The sequence below is a fragment of the Polyodon spathula genome, chromosome 21, assembly GCF_017654505.1.
Source record: "Polyodon spathula isolate WHYD16114869_AA chromosome 21, ASM1765450v1, whole genome shotgun sequence".
NCBI classification, from domain to species: Eukaryota; Metazoa; Chordata; class Actinopteri; order Acipenseriformes; family Polyodontidae; genus Polyodon; species Polyodon spathula.
Genome location: NC_054554.1, coordinates 9,511,615 through 9,527,684, shown reverse-complemented (window position 1 = coordinate 9,527,684; position 16,070 = coordinate 9,511,615). Strand labels below are relative to the sequence as shown.

The following is a 16,070-nucleotide window of genomic DNA, read 5'->3' as shown; positions in this document are numbered from 1 at the left end:
ACGTCTGTACTAACCATAAGTATGATATCTGAGAAATATATACTATCTGTATAAAACTTATATGAAATGATGTCATGACAATTGAAAGTTAGTTAACCTACCAGTTTGATTAAGGCGATGAGCGGGTCAGCGCTATCTTTCTATACCGTGACATTGAGTGTGTGGTGTTCGCTGGTGCAGTACATTACCGTAGCGAAGGTGTTCATCAAGCCAGGGATTCAGAAGGAAGAAGCGACAAGGCGAGCCTAGCAGTACCGGGAGAATGGCTCACAGGCAGGGGGTGCTCTCGGTGGCTGCGGGGTCCATGAGACTGGGGTTGAGAGCCTGGAGCACAAGTCGCACGACGGTAGCCACTCAAGCATTTTCAGCTCTCGGGTATCGAAGTAGCACTGTCAGGGTAAGCGGTATTTTAAAATGAATTATTTTGATGTAATACTTTAATAAACAGGGTACTGCAAGCGTGAGCTAACACGTGACTGGTGTGATGGTGATATTAATGTTGTAGAAATTTAACAAAAGAGAATAGTGATGCAACAGTATGACATAGGCTATATAACTTTATTAAGACACGAACGAATCAGTTCAGTATGCGAAAAACACAGGGATACACTGGCTAGACATTAGATCTCAATAATTAGGTAGAATGGAGCGGTACGTATAGGAGAAATATTTGTTTATTTAAAAGTTAATGTTTTCTTGTGAGGATTGAGTTTGCTGCAACTGCACAAGCTGTCAGATCCGTACAGGCGATGTGTTACTCAGCCTCTCGGTGAAGGGTATTGATTGTACAAGTGTTGTATAGGGAAATTAGTACAGTGTACTGCTGTATGCCCTAAATATAGTTTATTTACTGTTCGGTAGCAGGGACAGAGGTAGGAAATTGTGTATTTTTTAACATTTTATTTACAGTTAAGATTACTAATATTAAGTTAAAGATTATTTTTTAGTAAAATATATTTCTAACATACTGTACAATACCAAACAAAAATATCAGTGTCAGTGTTTTTTTTTTTTTCTCCCAGTGTTTCACTATAAACCGAAGCCGAAGTGCTGCATATCATGAAAAACTGTCATCCTGCTACCAGTGGCTTTGCTCTAAACCACCCAAAGGTAACACTCACTTTCAGACAATTCACTGGTCTCTCATGCCTCTCATTTATGCTGGAATAGGTTTGAATCTGGCTCGGGTCACACGTTTAGTGAATTTGGTGGTGTCATCCTACAGTAGACATCACCACACAGTCTGGTACAGCTTTCATTCACTTGCCTGACCACCTGTTTAACACAAAATGGTGAAATCGGTATTGTTTTTTTATTCTAGGTTTTGACAAGTATTTTCCAAAGAATGAAAAAGCACCAGAATCGAAGGGATCAGCCAGTGAATCAAAAGGTAAAAGTATGAGGCCTGATTGGAATTCATCACACAAGCTATAATACCTGCGATATCGTGGGCAGTTAAGCCAGTGACTGCCTTTTGTTAAGTTTAATTTTTGTGTCATGTAATGTATATGAAATATTCTAATGATCTTTTGTGCCATATGTGCCAAGGAATTGGATACCTTTATGTTGTGCGTTTAAACGTTTTTATAACATGTATGAAATGTAAGCCTAGAGAAACAGTCCTATTATTAATGAGAGTTCGTGCATTGCAGCTGGTTACTAAAACCTTAATGACAAGCACTATATTTTACACTCTCTGTATATAGACAAGCTTTCTGGTTAAAATAATTGAGAAAGTCTTTTTGGTCCCACAGTTACAAGACATTTTTGTAAGTGACTCTTATTGTCCCATGAAGTGGAGTGAGTGTGCTGATTCTGCATGTATTGGACATTAGCCTTGTAGCATATAAGATTGATACACTTACATGCTGTTAGAAGTCATGTTGATTAAAATTCAAAAATACTGGTTCCAACTTTGGACCTCCTTTCAACTTTTTTCATAAGACAGTCTAGGCAGACACTGCCTTTTGGCTAATATTGTTACAAGTAGTCATTTTTATATGTGGGTTGTAAATTAACATATTTGGAACTAGTATAAAATAATGTAACTTACTTATGATAATGGTGAACAGTAGTCAGCAAGTGAACTTAAACAATCTGTTTTTATTAAGAGGTGAAACTAAAGGAGCTCGGATCAAAGAGCAATGGTGGAGGAGGAGGGGGGTCAGGGGGTGGTGGAGGCGGCAAGAAAGGGGGAAAGAAGGAGGATTCTAGCTGGTGGGGCCGCATGCAAAAGGTATGTTCTACTGTATTAAGATGATTGATTTGTCCTTGTGAAATGGTGCTTATCCTTAGTTAATTGCTACAAAAGTTCAGTCTAGTATAGATTCCTATATTGATTAGCTATATCATTGGAAATTACCAAAAACACTAGCCAAAATAAAATCTCCTCAAGCTCTCCTTTATTAAACTGTTCCCGATTTTATTGTGAGGTCATTTGAGTTGACCCTGTGACTTTTATCAGCTGGAAGTACACAATGTATTTCCATTCCTGCGTTCAACACATGCGCAGTAATTGTGCATGTTTTCATAAAAATAAATAATATTATAGGCTACATTATTTAGTGCCCTTAATTTTTTAAAACAAATATAAAAAATGGTTGGACAATATTGTAAGCCACTTTTCTGGTTAAATATCTTAGAGTTGGGGATAGTTTCACAGACCAACATAGTAACATACAGGTAGTCCAAGATCCGTGGTAATCGGTCTGTAAAACCAGCCTCTGGAGTCCTTTTGTAAGTGTTGTAAAGTTATTACTTAGCTGGGTCAAAATGCTGTGTGCTATAATCACACCATCTGTAATTACACACATTTCCATTTTACTCTTAAATAACATTTGTTTTCATAAAATATGACACTTCAACTAGTGAAACAGAAATGAACACAAATGAATAAGGGTTAATGTAAAATCCAGCCCAGTGTAATGTCGGTGGTGCAGTACTTTTAATGACACAGTAAACCAGTGTGATATCTATTTTGTGGTGTGATTGCATTTCAGTGGCTTTGTATGTTTCAAATACTATATACTGACACGCCTTCATTTCCCAGGGCGATCTCCCCTGGGATGAGAAGGATTTCCGCTATGTTGCTGTAGTGGTGGCAGGATTTGCCTCTGGATTTATGTATTTCTATTTCCGGGACACTGGCAAGGAAATCACCTGGAAAGACTTTGTGCACAACTACCTGGCTAGAGGGCAGGTAAGATCACAGCTTTTGCCTGTTGGATTATTATATATTCCAAGCGTGTGCACTGCTATGATAATTGAGAATTAGTGACAGTGTCATATCATTTTCGTCTTCCTTCATGCACATTCTATCTGTTTACATCATATATTTATTATATATAATTTTCGAAAAGAACAAATTGACAAATACTGTAATGGAATCAGTTTGAACTACTTGTTTTATGTTTGCAGGGATGGAAATAAGCATTGTATTGCATACTAGTTTAACCCATTCCAGGTTTTAATACAAACTTGATTAACAGTGTATTTGTAAAAAGCTCAGGTGTGTCTTAAACAAATCGTCAAACCAGTCAAACTGCTATGTAATGGGAATCGTATTTCCATCCCAGGTTTGTATGTGAAACGTAAACATTTCATACGTTGCTCCTTTAACTTTTTTACTTTTGATGAAATGAATTGTTTTCCTGTGTAGGTGGACCGCTTGGAAGTTGTAAATAAACAGTATGTGCGTGTTATCCCTGCCTCTGGAATGGCATCATCAGAAACGGTAAGATACTGTGAATATTGCTTTTGTGAACGGCACATGTGTTCAGTTCAAATAAGCAAGACAGACATAGCACTCATTTACCACTAGATGTCCTTGCATCAGCGTTGTCAGCCTGCAGTCTGTCATGTTGTGTGCTTCCATGGTAACACTTACAGTACCCTATTAGTGTTAATGGTTGAGTGGTATTACTTCACACCCAGGGTGAAACACAGTAAAATGGGAGACATAGTATCTACTCCCTAGATCTATCTAGAAAACTGTTTAATTGAGTAGTACAAGTTATTGTACAGAACCTGGTGTTATGTGGAGGCATATTTCTGTCTATATGTCAAACTTACATTTTTGCACATGCATATGTTGGATGTACAGTAGGTCATACAGTAGGTTATTGTGCTCTACGTTTTAATTTGGCTCTAGTTTTAGTGTTGGCTCTAGTTTAGTATTGATAGCCATGGCGGATGATGTATCTCACTGACATACTTATCACATGCATGTTTCTAGCGTTGTTTCTAGATGTTAGTTATTACATCTTAAATAGCATTGTATTCAGCCTGCCTGCAGTACCACTGAGTAGTGCCTAGAGGACACTGTTTTACCAGTATTTGTTTGAAAAGCATATCTATTTCTTTGTAACACCATCTCACATTGGCTAAAGCAGGCACTAATAATGGTTAAACTAACAACAAAGGCTTAAAAGAGTGTACTAGTAATAGGAACTGTTTTTTGAATCTGTGTTAATTGTTGGGAATCTGATTCCAGAGTTATGTATGGTTCAACATCGGTAGTGTGGACACTTTCGAGAGGAACCTTGAAACGGCTCAGCTGGAGATGGGAATCGAGTCCTCGCACAAGGTGGCAGTGGTGTACAGCACAGAGAGTGATGGGTGAGTGCTGCTGAAAAGGATATCCCTCGCATGATGGATTCATTTGTTGCAAGTCATGTATGCCGTAGTAAATGCAATTGTTGAATCCGGGTCTTCCTGAACCACGTGCCTGGTTCTAGCTAATGAAAGAATTCCATAAAGCTTACCTGTCACACACGTCCATTTGCTATAAAGATCAGATCTGAAAGAAACTTATTATAGCAACCATGTCTTATCAGAAGTGATGCATGATACTATACTAGGGTATTGGTATGTTTGCCTTGCAGTAGGGGACAGTAGTCTATTTTGCTTCATAGCTCATTTAACCAAGCATCTTACTTTCTGGAAAGCATGTCAGTCAGTAGGGGAAGCAGATGATTGGTTACAGTAATGAATGCATTGAAGGGGCAGGGACAATTTAATGCTCCAGGTGAAAGGACCAAAGAAAGTGCAAGCAGACATTTATTTAATCTAGTACAGTACCCAATAAGATTTTTTTTTTTTAAATTAAATTTGAAATTGAAAGGGACATTTTAAAACTGCAAGTGTGCGACAGGTAATTATTTTGTTTGCAACAACCACTTGAGCAGGATCTAAATCCACGGCATTTGTGACGGCTTCTTCTAATAGTTTCCTGAAGATGTTGTTATTCTTTATTTATTTTTCCCAGCTCTTTTATGATGAGTATCATCCCCACACTTCTGTTGATTGGCTTCCTCCTCTTCACTCTGCGGCGGGGGCCAATGGGAGGGGGTCGCGGGGGTCGAGGGGGCGGGCTCTTCAGCATGAGCGAGTCCCCGGCCAAGATGATGAAGGACAACATCAACGTGAAGTTCAAGGACGTGGCGGGCTGCGAGGAGGCCAAGGTGGAGATTATGGAGTTTGTCAATTTCCTGAAGAACCCCAAGCAGTATCAGGACCTCGGGGCGAAAATCCCAAAGGTACAGCGACTATTAAAGTGACACAGTAATGTTAACTAACCAGTCATTAGGCTTTTCTTGTGCTAACTTTGAAGTTGCTTTTGCCTTTCAATTCTGTTTGGTCCAACTTGTTTATTGTAGTATCGGTTACTGCACCACATGATTATTTGGATTGAGGCAGTCCAGCGCAATGGGCAGGCAGCTGGTTAGCCTTGCTTTCTCAGAGTTAAGGTCATTGCACGCCAGGTACATTTCATTTGTGTTATTTTTAATGCTCTTAACAACAAATCAACATTATTTTGATTCTAAAACCAGCACATGTGCGTAAGATTTGTTGACCATTTAATTTGAATAGAGAAACAGATCAGTTGTGCAGTAGATATCATTTCTATTTGACTGGGAGGGGCACAAAATAGGGGAGGATAAATACTGCAAATGTTTCTAAAACAAAACAAAAAAATGATGCAGGTATATTGGTGTTTCATCTGTTTTATAGACAGATCCTTCTGACTGTCCCCAGAAATACTGAGACAGGTGCTCCTGCCTCCATCCTGTAACCAGGTCATAAGATCACTTGTAATATTGACAGCCTTGGCATCGCTTACTTTGACAAGAAGGATCGTGAAATGTAAATGAGCCACATTAGCATTCGAGGTGTGCGCCAAGGTGGCTGTGCCTTTGAGAATTCCTTTTCTCTGGAGTGCATGTCAGGCTCTTTCCCCAGATCTGCTGTAGATGGTGACTGGTCAGTCCTGCATGTGGACTGAGGGGAGTTGTCAGTAGCTGGCTTAGACAATTGTGGTGGGCCTGTCTGGACATCCAATACCTGAAAGCCAGGGTATGATGGGACCATGTTGGTTAACAGAATATATCCACTGACACTTGTGTTTAGTAACATACATATATCCCAGCCATGGACATAAATAACATATAAACATAACTAGGTAATATCATAATGAGATGAAGTATAAAGTAATTTGGGAGGACAGGGAGAAAGTACCTTGGCATAGCTACAAGACTGAAATAAAATGCTCGTACAGAAACATACAAAATAAAATTATATTCCAAATGACTTAATTTCAGTTAAGGGCTGCTTAATCTTAACAATCAAACAAAATAGCATGGTCATAATTGTATTTGGTGAGCATAGGGCAAGGGTAGCATGCGGTGTGAAAACATATTGTATTTAGAACTGAGAGATAAAGTTGATATATGTGATTTTTCTTTAGATATTTTGTTTAACTTTTTATTTGTTTCCCAGGGAGCTGTCCTCTCGGGTCCTCCTGGAACAGGAAAGACCCTCCTGGCCAAAGCGACAGCTGGAGAGGCCAACGTCCCCTTTATCACTGTCAACGGCTCAGAGTTCCTTGAGATGTTTGTTGGCGTTGGGCCTGCCAGAGTGAGTGACCTGATTTTGTTGTTTAAGAGCTAAAGGCACAAGGATGAAGTGCTTTACACTAGTTATGAAGCAGTTTTATTGGAAATACAGCAGTCTCCAGCTAGGAGAACACCCCTTGGGAAGCAAACAAAGTGTTCTTATAGCTGAAGAATTCTCTAAGACAAGTTTGCCACCAGACACAATATGAATAAAAAAATAAATATGTATTACTTGTCAGGCTGCCCGTGCATCAACATATGAAGTGAACTGAATAAGTAAAACAAAAACAATAGGCAAGTATATGTTAATAAACTGTAGTGATAAAGTAACAGATACAGTAACATTAATAAACAAACTGTCAAACTAAAGTAGCACATCACCCCTACATACGTTAAAAAATGCAGCAGCAACAAGACTGTACTTTATTTAACAGAATGGTGAAGCAACTCGCCAGAATGGGAAACGCCAAATTGCTCGGCGACTTGTCTCTTGTTCAGGTTATTTGCAGAGCTCGAACAAGTTCCGACTTTTTGTAGCGAGAGAAACAACGGCACATTTTGCCGTTTTGTTTACATGCCATTTTGTAGCGATTAGGTGCACTGGTGGAAATAAGAAGACAAAGCGAGTCAATATATCAAGCGCTCCTGGAAAGATTTAATAAACCAAGTTAGCAGGTTACAAAACAGTACTATATCGGTTGTGAACAAACCGCTATCAGTACTAAGAAGATGATTGTTTTAAGTGAAGTTCCTGTTCCTTTAGCCTGAGCCAATACATCACATTTAGGAAACCGATTTGGATTATCCCTGCTATATTTTCTAGATATTAATGTATGGGTTTATTAATTTAAGCTTTACAGAAAGAATGTTACCTTTAAAAAATACATTTAACAGAAGAAAAGAAGTACTGCACCAGTGATAATATTGCTTGTAAAGATAAGATGCAAGAAAATGGATTTTAAAACCTTGGTTAGAGCTCTGTTAAATTGTTCCTTCCCTTCCTAGGTGAGAGACATGTTTGCGATGGCCCGTAAGAACGCTCCCTGCATCCTGTTTATTGATGAGATTGATGCGGTGGGAAGGAAGAGAGGGAGGGGGAACTTCGGGGGGCAGAGCGAGCAGGAGAACACTCTGAACCAGCTGCTGGTGGAGATGGATGGTAGGTTGTCAATAGTTTGCCTAATGGGGCAAGGTACAGGTGCGACACATAGTAAGAGCATGCTGTATGAGTGTTACAAAACTGGAACACACCATATATAAGCTCTGTTTAGCTTAGGGAAGTAAATCAAAGATTTAAATTGGAACAAAAATGTGTACATTTTGGTAGTTGTTTGTTTACACAGATAACCTTTTGTAGGTACTTTGCTATATACAGCATAGGTAGGGTTCTTAATTTGTCAGTGTTTATTAAATACCGAAATACAGCCTTTTCTTTTTTTTACCTTGTTGGAAAAGACACATTTAAGAGTTCATGTACATTCTGACAGACAATTAAAACAGTACTCTCTTTATAATAGTGATGATGTTAACGTTTTTTCAGCAACATCTACACCTTTCACGTTTCAATTTGTTTCCAGGTTTCAACACCAGCACAAACGTTGTGGTTCTGGCTGGAACCAATCGACCCGACATCCTGGATCCAGCCCTGATGAGACCGGGACGCTTTGACCGACAGATTTATATAGGTAAACTGTATAGCAGCTGCTTGAGAGGCAATGAGACAAAAAGATGATGGGACAAAACTCACAATCCACAGCGGGGAATGCATATCCCCAGTCATGGGGGTATTAAGTGTGCCACGCTTTTTAGCACAAGACCGTATGAGAGTTACATTTTAGGAACGGCTCGCCTGGATTGCATGATAGGTTGCATGTGCATTTGTTATAAAAAGTATTTGATTATATTGCCTAAGTAGGTCATGCCAGAGGAGAACTGCATTCTTGTCATTTTTTTGTGTGTGTTATTTAAGTACTTCACTGGGGATAGGTATGACTGTCTGGGTTATAGCCAATTAATTTATCACAGTCAGAGTCTTACATCTATTTTTATAATAAGGCATGCATGGTGGTGTCTTTATGCTGTAGCATACGACATTTTAAGATGTGAATGATGGGATGAGGTTTAGTAGGCAGTGCAGAAAATGATCCTGCATCAAAATAGAAAACAGTGGTATCAAACACAGTTTAACCAAGGACCATATTAAGATTTAGCTTCACTGTGTACAAAAAATCATAAGCTTTTTTATTTTTTTTTTTTTTATTTTTGATTAGGCAATGCTGGTGGTAAAATAAGAACATGCATTGTAATCAACAGGTACTGTTTTGTAATCTCTTTCCAAAGGGAGGAGTTTTGATCTGTATTTAAGTGATACAGAGCTTGCAAGCAGGGAATAGACAAAACTGTATCCTTTGTTAAAGAAATACATAAAAATTATAATAATAATAATAATAATAATAATAATAATAATAATAATAATAATAATAATAATAATAATAATAATAAAAAAACATCAATTCACATTGTAGCCTTTGGAGGGTTATATTTATAAATGCCCTTAGATTGAAAGCCCTGCTTTAGTCTGATAAAGTGGCCGGTGGTTCCAATTAGTTTGTTGACCGTCAGGCAGGAAATTACCCTCTGTCAATATACTGCAATAATGTCATGCATATTGAACAAGCTCTAATGATCAATTAAGAAATGATGGAGGAAATAAAGTAGAAAGGCATTCCAAGAAGAGCAGTTTTCTTATGTGACAAGCTGGGCTTAGGGTTCGCCAGTCATACACTGGTTGTGCAAAAGAGCAGAAGCTTGGTGGTATTGGCATCCACTGCAGAGGGAGGTAGGGTCCTGCAGACAGAAGGGAGCTCTTAATAAAACATTTACTCATTTTACAAAATGCTGCTTCTTTTGTCTTATCAATGTTTTTTTTTTTTTTTTTTTTTTTTTTCCATTCAGAAAAAGTTACTATAATTAACAACTGGAATAAATGCTTTAAAGCACTTTCCTGTTAATACCTTCCTCGGTAACCCTGACCATTATCTGCTTGCCCTAGAGCAGTGTCTGTTATTTTATTACACCAATGTCTTGTCTTGGGACCCAGATACAGTTCAGAATAGGATTACCAAACGGCATTATAAAAGCTTTAGGGGTAATAGAATCTCTTGGAAACTGTGATTGATGTAGAAAGCTCTCTCCTTGATTTAACACATTACATAACAACTATATAGATTGTGTTTTATTATTGTGGCTTGTGTGATATGTTACAGTGGTTTACCTGAAGCAGCTGCATATTGTGTGTGTCTGTATCGCATAACAAAGTAACGATAGGTAAGGCTTTAATAATATACCCGCATTTTAATTCCTGATTCTGTACTTTATTAGTTTTAGTATTGATCAGCAGATGAGGTAGAAACATACTGAAATGCTTTTAAAATCCTGGCAAGGAGACAGACTTTAATTCCTGTTGTCTAGAGATTAAAAGTGTGTTATACTCCTAAACAGGCCCACCTGATATCAAAGGGAGAGCTTCCATCTTCAAAGTGCATTTACGTCCCTTGAAGTTGGATGCTAGTATCGGGAAAGATGCTTTGGCCAGGAAATTAGCCGCTCTCACGCCTGGATTCACTGGTGAGTTGTCCTGGGAAAAGTAGTTTATCATTAATTCAGTGCTATGTAGAAAGAAAGGATTATAATGGATTTGTTTTTATTTTTTATTAGATCAGTCATTTTATTGTATATTTTCTTCCAACATTATAAAAACCCTGTTTTCCCTGGATGTTATCTGAGAGCTGATTTTTTTTTTTTTTTAGTTAAGTGTCTAGTATTAAATGTTTTTAAAATGTTCTTTTTTTCTTTAGGTGCCGATATTGCTAACGTGTGCAATGAATCTGCACTGATTGCTGCCAGGCATTTAAATCAATTCATTATTGAAAAGCACTTTGAACAGGCCATCGAGCGTGTCATTGGAGGTAAGGAACCTGACTGCAGTCCTTCTGCTCAAAGCCGCACAGTGGGGTTCCCAGCACGGTGCCTGGGGAGGATAAGCCTAATGGAAACGTGTTGCATCCTTTTAATGCCAATACCTAATTATAGCAATGGGGTTGATAGAGATTTGGTTTTTTAAAACTCCTCCCAGCATTGCTGGAGCTTGCGGGAGAAAGAGTAAGCTTTTCCAATAGAAAATAAACTCGGTGCCTTTTAAAGGAGTCAAGCACAGTGTCTCACAGTGGGTCTGCCAGGCTTCTGGCTCTTCTGGCTGACCGTATTGGCATTCTGTCCTCTAAATCCGAGACAAAACATTTTAGGACTTGTTGATGGGGGGTATCAGTGCCACATTGACGAGCAATAGCACAATACACCCCTCAAGCTAAGTTGCCTCATTTACATTGCACCGTGACACATTTGTATGTATATCTGCCCGTGGAACAGCAGTCTGGCTCTGGGTCAAATATATCTGTACAATCTGGCTCGGAATGGTGCAACATTACATAAATTCCTGCTTGTTATTTTGTTTGGGTGCAGTCAAGTCAGTTTGTGTTTTTTTCCTTTTCAGGTCTGGAGAAAAAGACCCAGGTCCTTCAGCCAGCTGAGAAGAAGACAGTGGCATATCATGAAGCCGGTCATGCCATTGTGGGCTGGTTCCTAGAGCATGCTGACCCTCTGCTCAAGGTGGGATACAGGAGAGTCCAGGGAGTTTGAGCATTAACCTGCTGTCCTTAAATATCAGAGGAAACTAACAAGCCCTTTAATGAAATTGCCTGGAAGCAAACTGCTGAAATAGGCAATACATATTATAAATAATGCAGTGTTGCATTAATAAAATAATTATGGTGTGGATATTGCTATGGTGATGACAATTCTAGCAGTGTCTAATTAAACTCATATTGAGAAAGATGGTTCTCTCGTAAGTCATGGATGTGTGATAATGCTTGTCTGTTTTTGGTCTCTTGTGCATACTTCATATACACTTGATTTATAAAATTAGTAGTAATACAATAATCTTGTTGCCATTTAGTGCATCCACCTGCCAAGTTTCATTGTTGAGGCTACAGTATGCTTTTTATGCAGTAGGTGCACTAAATGACCATATGACTATAATTGCCCTGTAACTCAATCACAATTACTGTAAATCACTCCTGCTAGTGCCTAAGGATGAGACATCTGTTTTTACTCCATTCAAACCACCTGTAATTAAATATAAATGTTATCTTTAAACCACTCCTATTTAAAAAATAAAAATAAAATAATAAGACGGAAATGCAGTGGCACGACATTTAAATTTGAAACCTGTGCGTAATGGAACCATCTCAAAAGGAATTAAGAGGCAGAATGATACGTGGTTCAGATTGACATTACAGATGCACAGAGCTAGTCATTAAATAGCAGTTTGAATATGTCGACAGAAGGTTAATGACAGACGTCGATAGTGAAAGATTCAATGTTGATTAAAATGGTTTACTTAGCAGTGGGCACTGCTATTAAAGGCTGACTGCTGACTCATGCTCTTTGTGTTTGTTTGCTGCTCACGTAGGTGTCTATCATTCCTCGGGGGAAAGGCCTGGGCTATGCTCAGTACCTCCCGAAAGAGCAGTACCTGTACACGCGGGAGCAGCTGTTTGACCGCATGTGCATGATGCTGGGGGGCCGTGTGGCAGAACAGATCTTCTTTGGAAAAATCACCACTGGCGCCCAGGATGATCTGAAGAAGGTTACACAGAGCTCCTATGCACAGGTACCTCCTTTAAAGAAACATTACTCCCTAGACCAGGTGCAAGAGCTTCTCTGGTAAAGCAAAGTGCAAGGTAGGGGTGTTTTTAATAATTTCGAGTTTTGAATTGTCCCTCAGTTATTTAAAAAATATTAATGTTAGCATTAGGGGGACTTTTTCAGGAGTATATTTACTCACTTTGCTCTTTTAATATGTTTAAATCTGCTTTGCTATTGTAAATTGTGTTTCATTTTCAGTTAAGTGGGGCTGTGTAAGTAAAATTATTGTATTCTTAAGCAGAGGTTTGCTCAATGTAAGTTACGAAGATTTGAAAGCAACCCCCTTAAATTGTGTACTGTAGAAAATGTGCACCAGACTTTTTGAAGATTGGCTGCAAAAGCATGATTTTGTTTTCTTCTTCATGCAGATTGTCCAGTTCGGTATGAGTGAGAAGCTGGGCCAGGTGTCTTTTGACCTTCCCCGGCAGGGTGAGATGGTGATGGAGAAGCCCTACAGCGAGGCCACAGCGCAGGTCATTGACGAGGAGGTCCGCAGCCTCATCAACATGGCCTACGAACGGACGATGGAACTGCTCCTGGAGAAACGGGACCTTGTTGAAAAGGTGAGAAATGGCTTCACAGTGAATAAGGAGAGTAGTTTGGGTTCTCTCCTTCATTTGCTCCCTTGATGGCTCTGGAAACCTTTTTAGATTAAGGAGTGCAATTCTATTGAAAGAAATTATGAAGCAAGCAACTGCTCTTAACCATCGCACTAACATGTCTGTGATGGCTTGAGTATGGATTTTGTGACACTTAATAGCAATATAAGAGTTGATGTAAACATATAAAGCAAAGTAGATGCACAACTCTGTAATTTCTTTAATTGAAATAACATGTTGGCACAAACACAGTTTGCAGATGCATGCAGACTATACATGCACTTGTAGCTGAAGTACTGAATAACACATAACGAGAAGTTTTGAATTTAGATTACAGAATCTTAAATATGCATGTAAAGCTAAATCTCTGTTTGTGACATTTAATTCCAACATTGTCTGGTGAAGGGTTTATCCTAACAAACCGAAGTTGATCATCGTAAAGCTTGCCAGTAGTTTGCTATTGATGACTTTCCCAGATGTGACATTTTGGAATGACTGTTATGCTTGCTCGGTCCTGGCAGGTGGGGGTACGACTGCTGGAGAAGGAGGTGCTGGACAAGGCAGACATGCTGGAGTTGCTAGGACCACGGCCCTTTGCAGAGAAGTCCACTTATGAGCAGTTTGTAGAAGGGACCGGCAGCTTTGAGGAGGACACCAACTTGCCGGAAGGGCTGAAGGACTGGAACCAGGAGAGGGACCAAGCCCATGAGGAGGAGCCCCCACAGCGGGTACAGGAGAAGCAGACCGTGTAGCTAAACTCCATGTCTTGTTAAAACCAGTGCCAGTAACTCAGTCACTGGGAACTCACACACCGCTGAGCGTTCAAGGTCCATATTTCTTCATTTAGAGAGGAAGTTTCCCATCTGAAGTTTTTCACTTGTTTTGACGTGCATAGATAAACATGAGGAACTGGCAGCTGTTTTTAGTTTCAGACAGCAGAGATTAAATTGTTGTTCAAGGATGCCAACAAAACTTGTCTTGGAAAGCATGTGGAGAAACTCTGATTTAGAAAGGATTCCTGCAAGCCTTAACTTCAGTCAAAAACTTTTTCCAATTGGCATAGTCTTTCACTGGAATGCAATAGGATTGTATAACTAGAACTAGTCTATAGTTGCTCTTCTAAAATTACCCCTGAAGGATTGCCATTGTGTAATTTGGTAATTTGGTGTATGAACTATACATGGTTGGTATACATTTGCGTGTGAGTGTATTATATATACACCAGACAGACTGCTGCAATCGTATGTTCATATTCTGCTAAATGTGCCCAAGCCTGTTTTAATGCTTTTAAGAAAAAAATACAACCAATCTCCTGTTTAAAGCATATCATATAACTCCCCAGAGCCAGTCTGCCACCCCAAAGATTAAGATCTGCAGGTAGACATGGCAGCGTGGTTTTGAAAGTCAAAAAGGTAACTTGGGAATTGCAGTAAATGGCAGAGGTTGTTCAATATTAGACCATAAACCTGAGTTTTTGCTTTTGATCCTATTGCGTTAAAGTGACAAGATGTTAAATGTACTTTTGTAGTAGAGACCACATAACTGATTAAATTATTGTTCAGAGGACTTTTAAGCTTTGTACTTTTTTTTTTTTTTTTTGTCAAATAAAAAATTGATATTTAAGTGCAGTGTTTCTCAATTATTTTAAAATTAATACAGTCTGTTTCAATTGTATGTGGACAAGTGTAACATTCTCAAACATAAATAACATTAAATATTCAATGTACAAAACGGAGTTTAGACTCCAAAAAATCCTTTCTAAATCACAATCAATGTATTGTAATTTTAACCCTAACTTTAATGCTTTATTCCCATTTTCTGAAATATCTTTTTTTTTTTTTTTTTTGCATTCATTAATATGAAATTGTGTAGCTTCTTTTATGTTCTGTATTTCTAAAAAACACAGAAAATGTGCCACTGTGTTTTGTATGCACTTTCTCAGTGTATAGTATTTGTTTGTCTGAAAGACCTAATTGGTCTTACAGTATATTGTTGTTTTTCAGAAACACATTTGAATTCAAGAATATGGCTATTAACATTCCTGTTACTTGCTGTGCCTTTTCTGTGCCACAATTCAATGACAAACATATCGACTAGAAGTCTTTCTCAGAGTCTTCAATGAGAAAGACTTTAGTCAGGGCTGTCAAACTCAGTTCCTGGAGGCCGCAGTGTCGTCTGGCTTTCGTTCCACCCGAGCTCTCAATTACTTAATTGGTCTAATTATTTGATTAACGGGACACATTTAACACTTCTCTAGGTTTCAAAATGCTTTATAGGTAGTGTACCTATTAAATGTTGTTTTTAACTAAAAGTTCAAATTAAACCTGCAGGCCTAGAAACAGTTTTTACTGTATTTATTTTTGTATTTCTAAGTTTAGCGGTATTGAGTGATAAATAGGGATAATCGATATGGCTTCTGAGAACATTACTAGTTTCCTATCTGAAAGCCATTTCGTGGTACCCTTCTTAGTAAAACGACCGATCCTGTGCTAGTCTTGCTGTTTCAACAAAAGCAGGGATTATGGGGGATGGCAACTTTAAGGAGTGATAGTGTTCTGAAAGTCGGGGTGTGTTCATTAGACCCTTAAGTTTGGGGCACTGAGTTATTCTGCCTTCTATAAACAGCGTACTTGAAGTAAAAAATAAATTATTGTATTCTCTAAATAGACTAGGCATGTCATGTAGTATAATAAGTGGTTTAATTTTTGGTGAAATGATTTGCAGTTCCTACATTGTCATATACATTGTTAAACATATTTATTTAGTAGGATTGGCTTGTGATTTTAAATAGGCTAGAACATTGAATCACTTT

The 16,070-nt window shown here is 38.5% G+C and overlaps 1 protein-coding gene across 1 annotated transcript; it reads left to right on the top strand.

Moving 5' to 3' along the window:
• Positions 1-87: 87 nt before the first annotated feature.
• On the top strand, positions 88-14,862 carry LOC121296294 (AFG3-like protein 1). The gene is made up of 17 exons (XM_041221677.1): positions 88-397; positions 1,023-1,110; positions 1,322-1,390; positions 2,112-2,236; positions 3,050-3,199; positions 3,659-3,733; positions 4,493-4,617; positions 5,267-5,537; positions 6,778-6,915; positions 7,899-8,052; positions 8,471-8,578; positions 10,395-10,520; positions 10,751-10,861; positions 11,446-11,561; positions 12,424-12,624; positions 13,028-13,222; positions 13,780-14,862. The coding sequence occupies exons 1-17, from the start codon at positions 263-265 to the stop codon at positions 14,008-14,010; spliced, it is 2,418 nt and encodes an 805-aa protein (XP_041077611.1). The 5' UTR covers positions 88-262; the 3' UTR covers positions 14,011-14,862.
• The last annotated feature ends 1,208 nt before the right edge of the window (positions 14,863-16,070 follow it).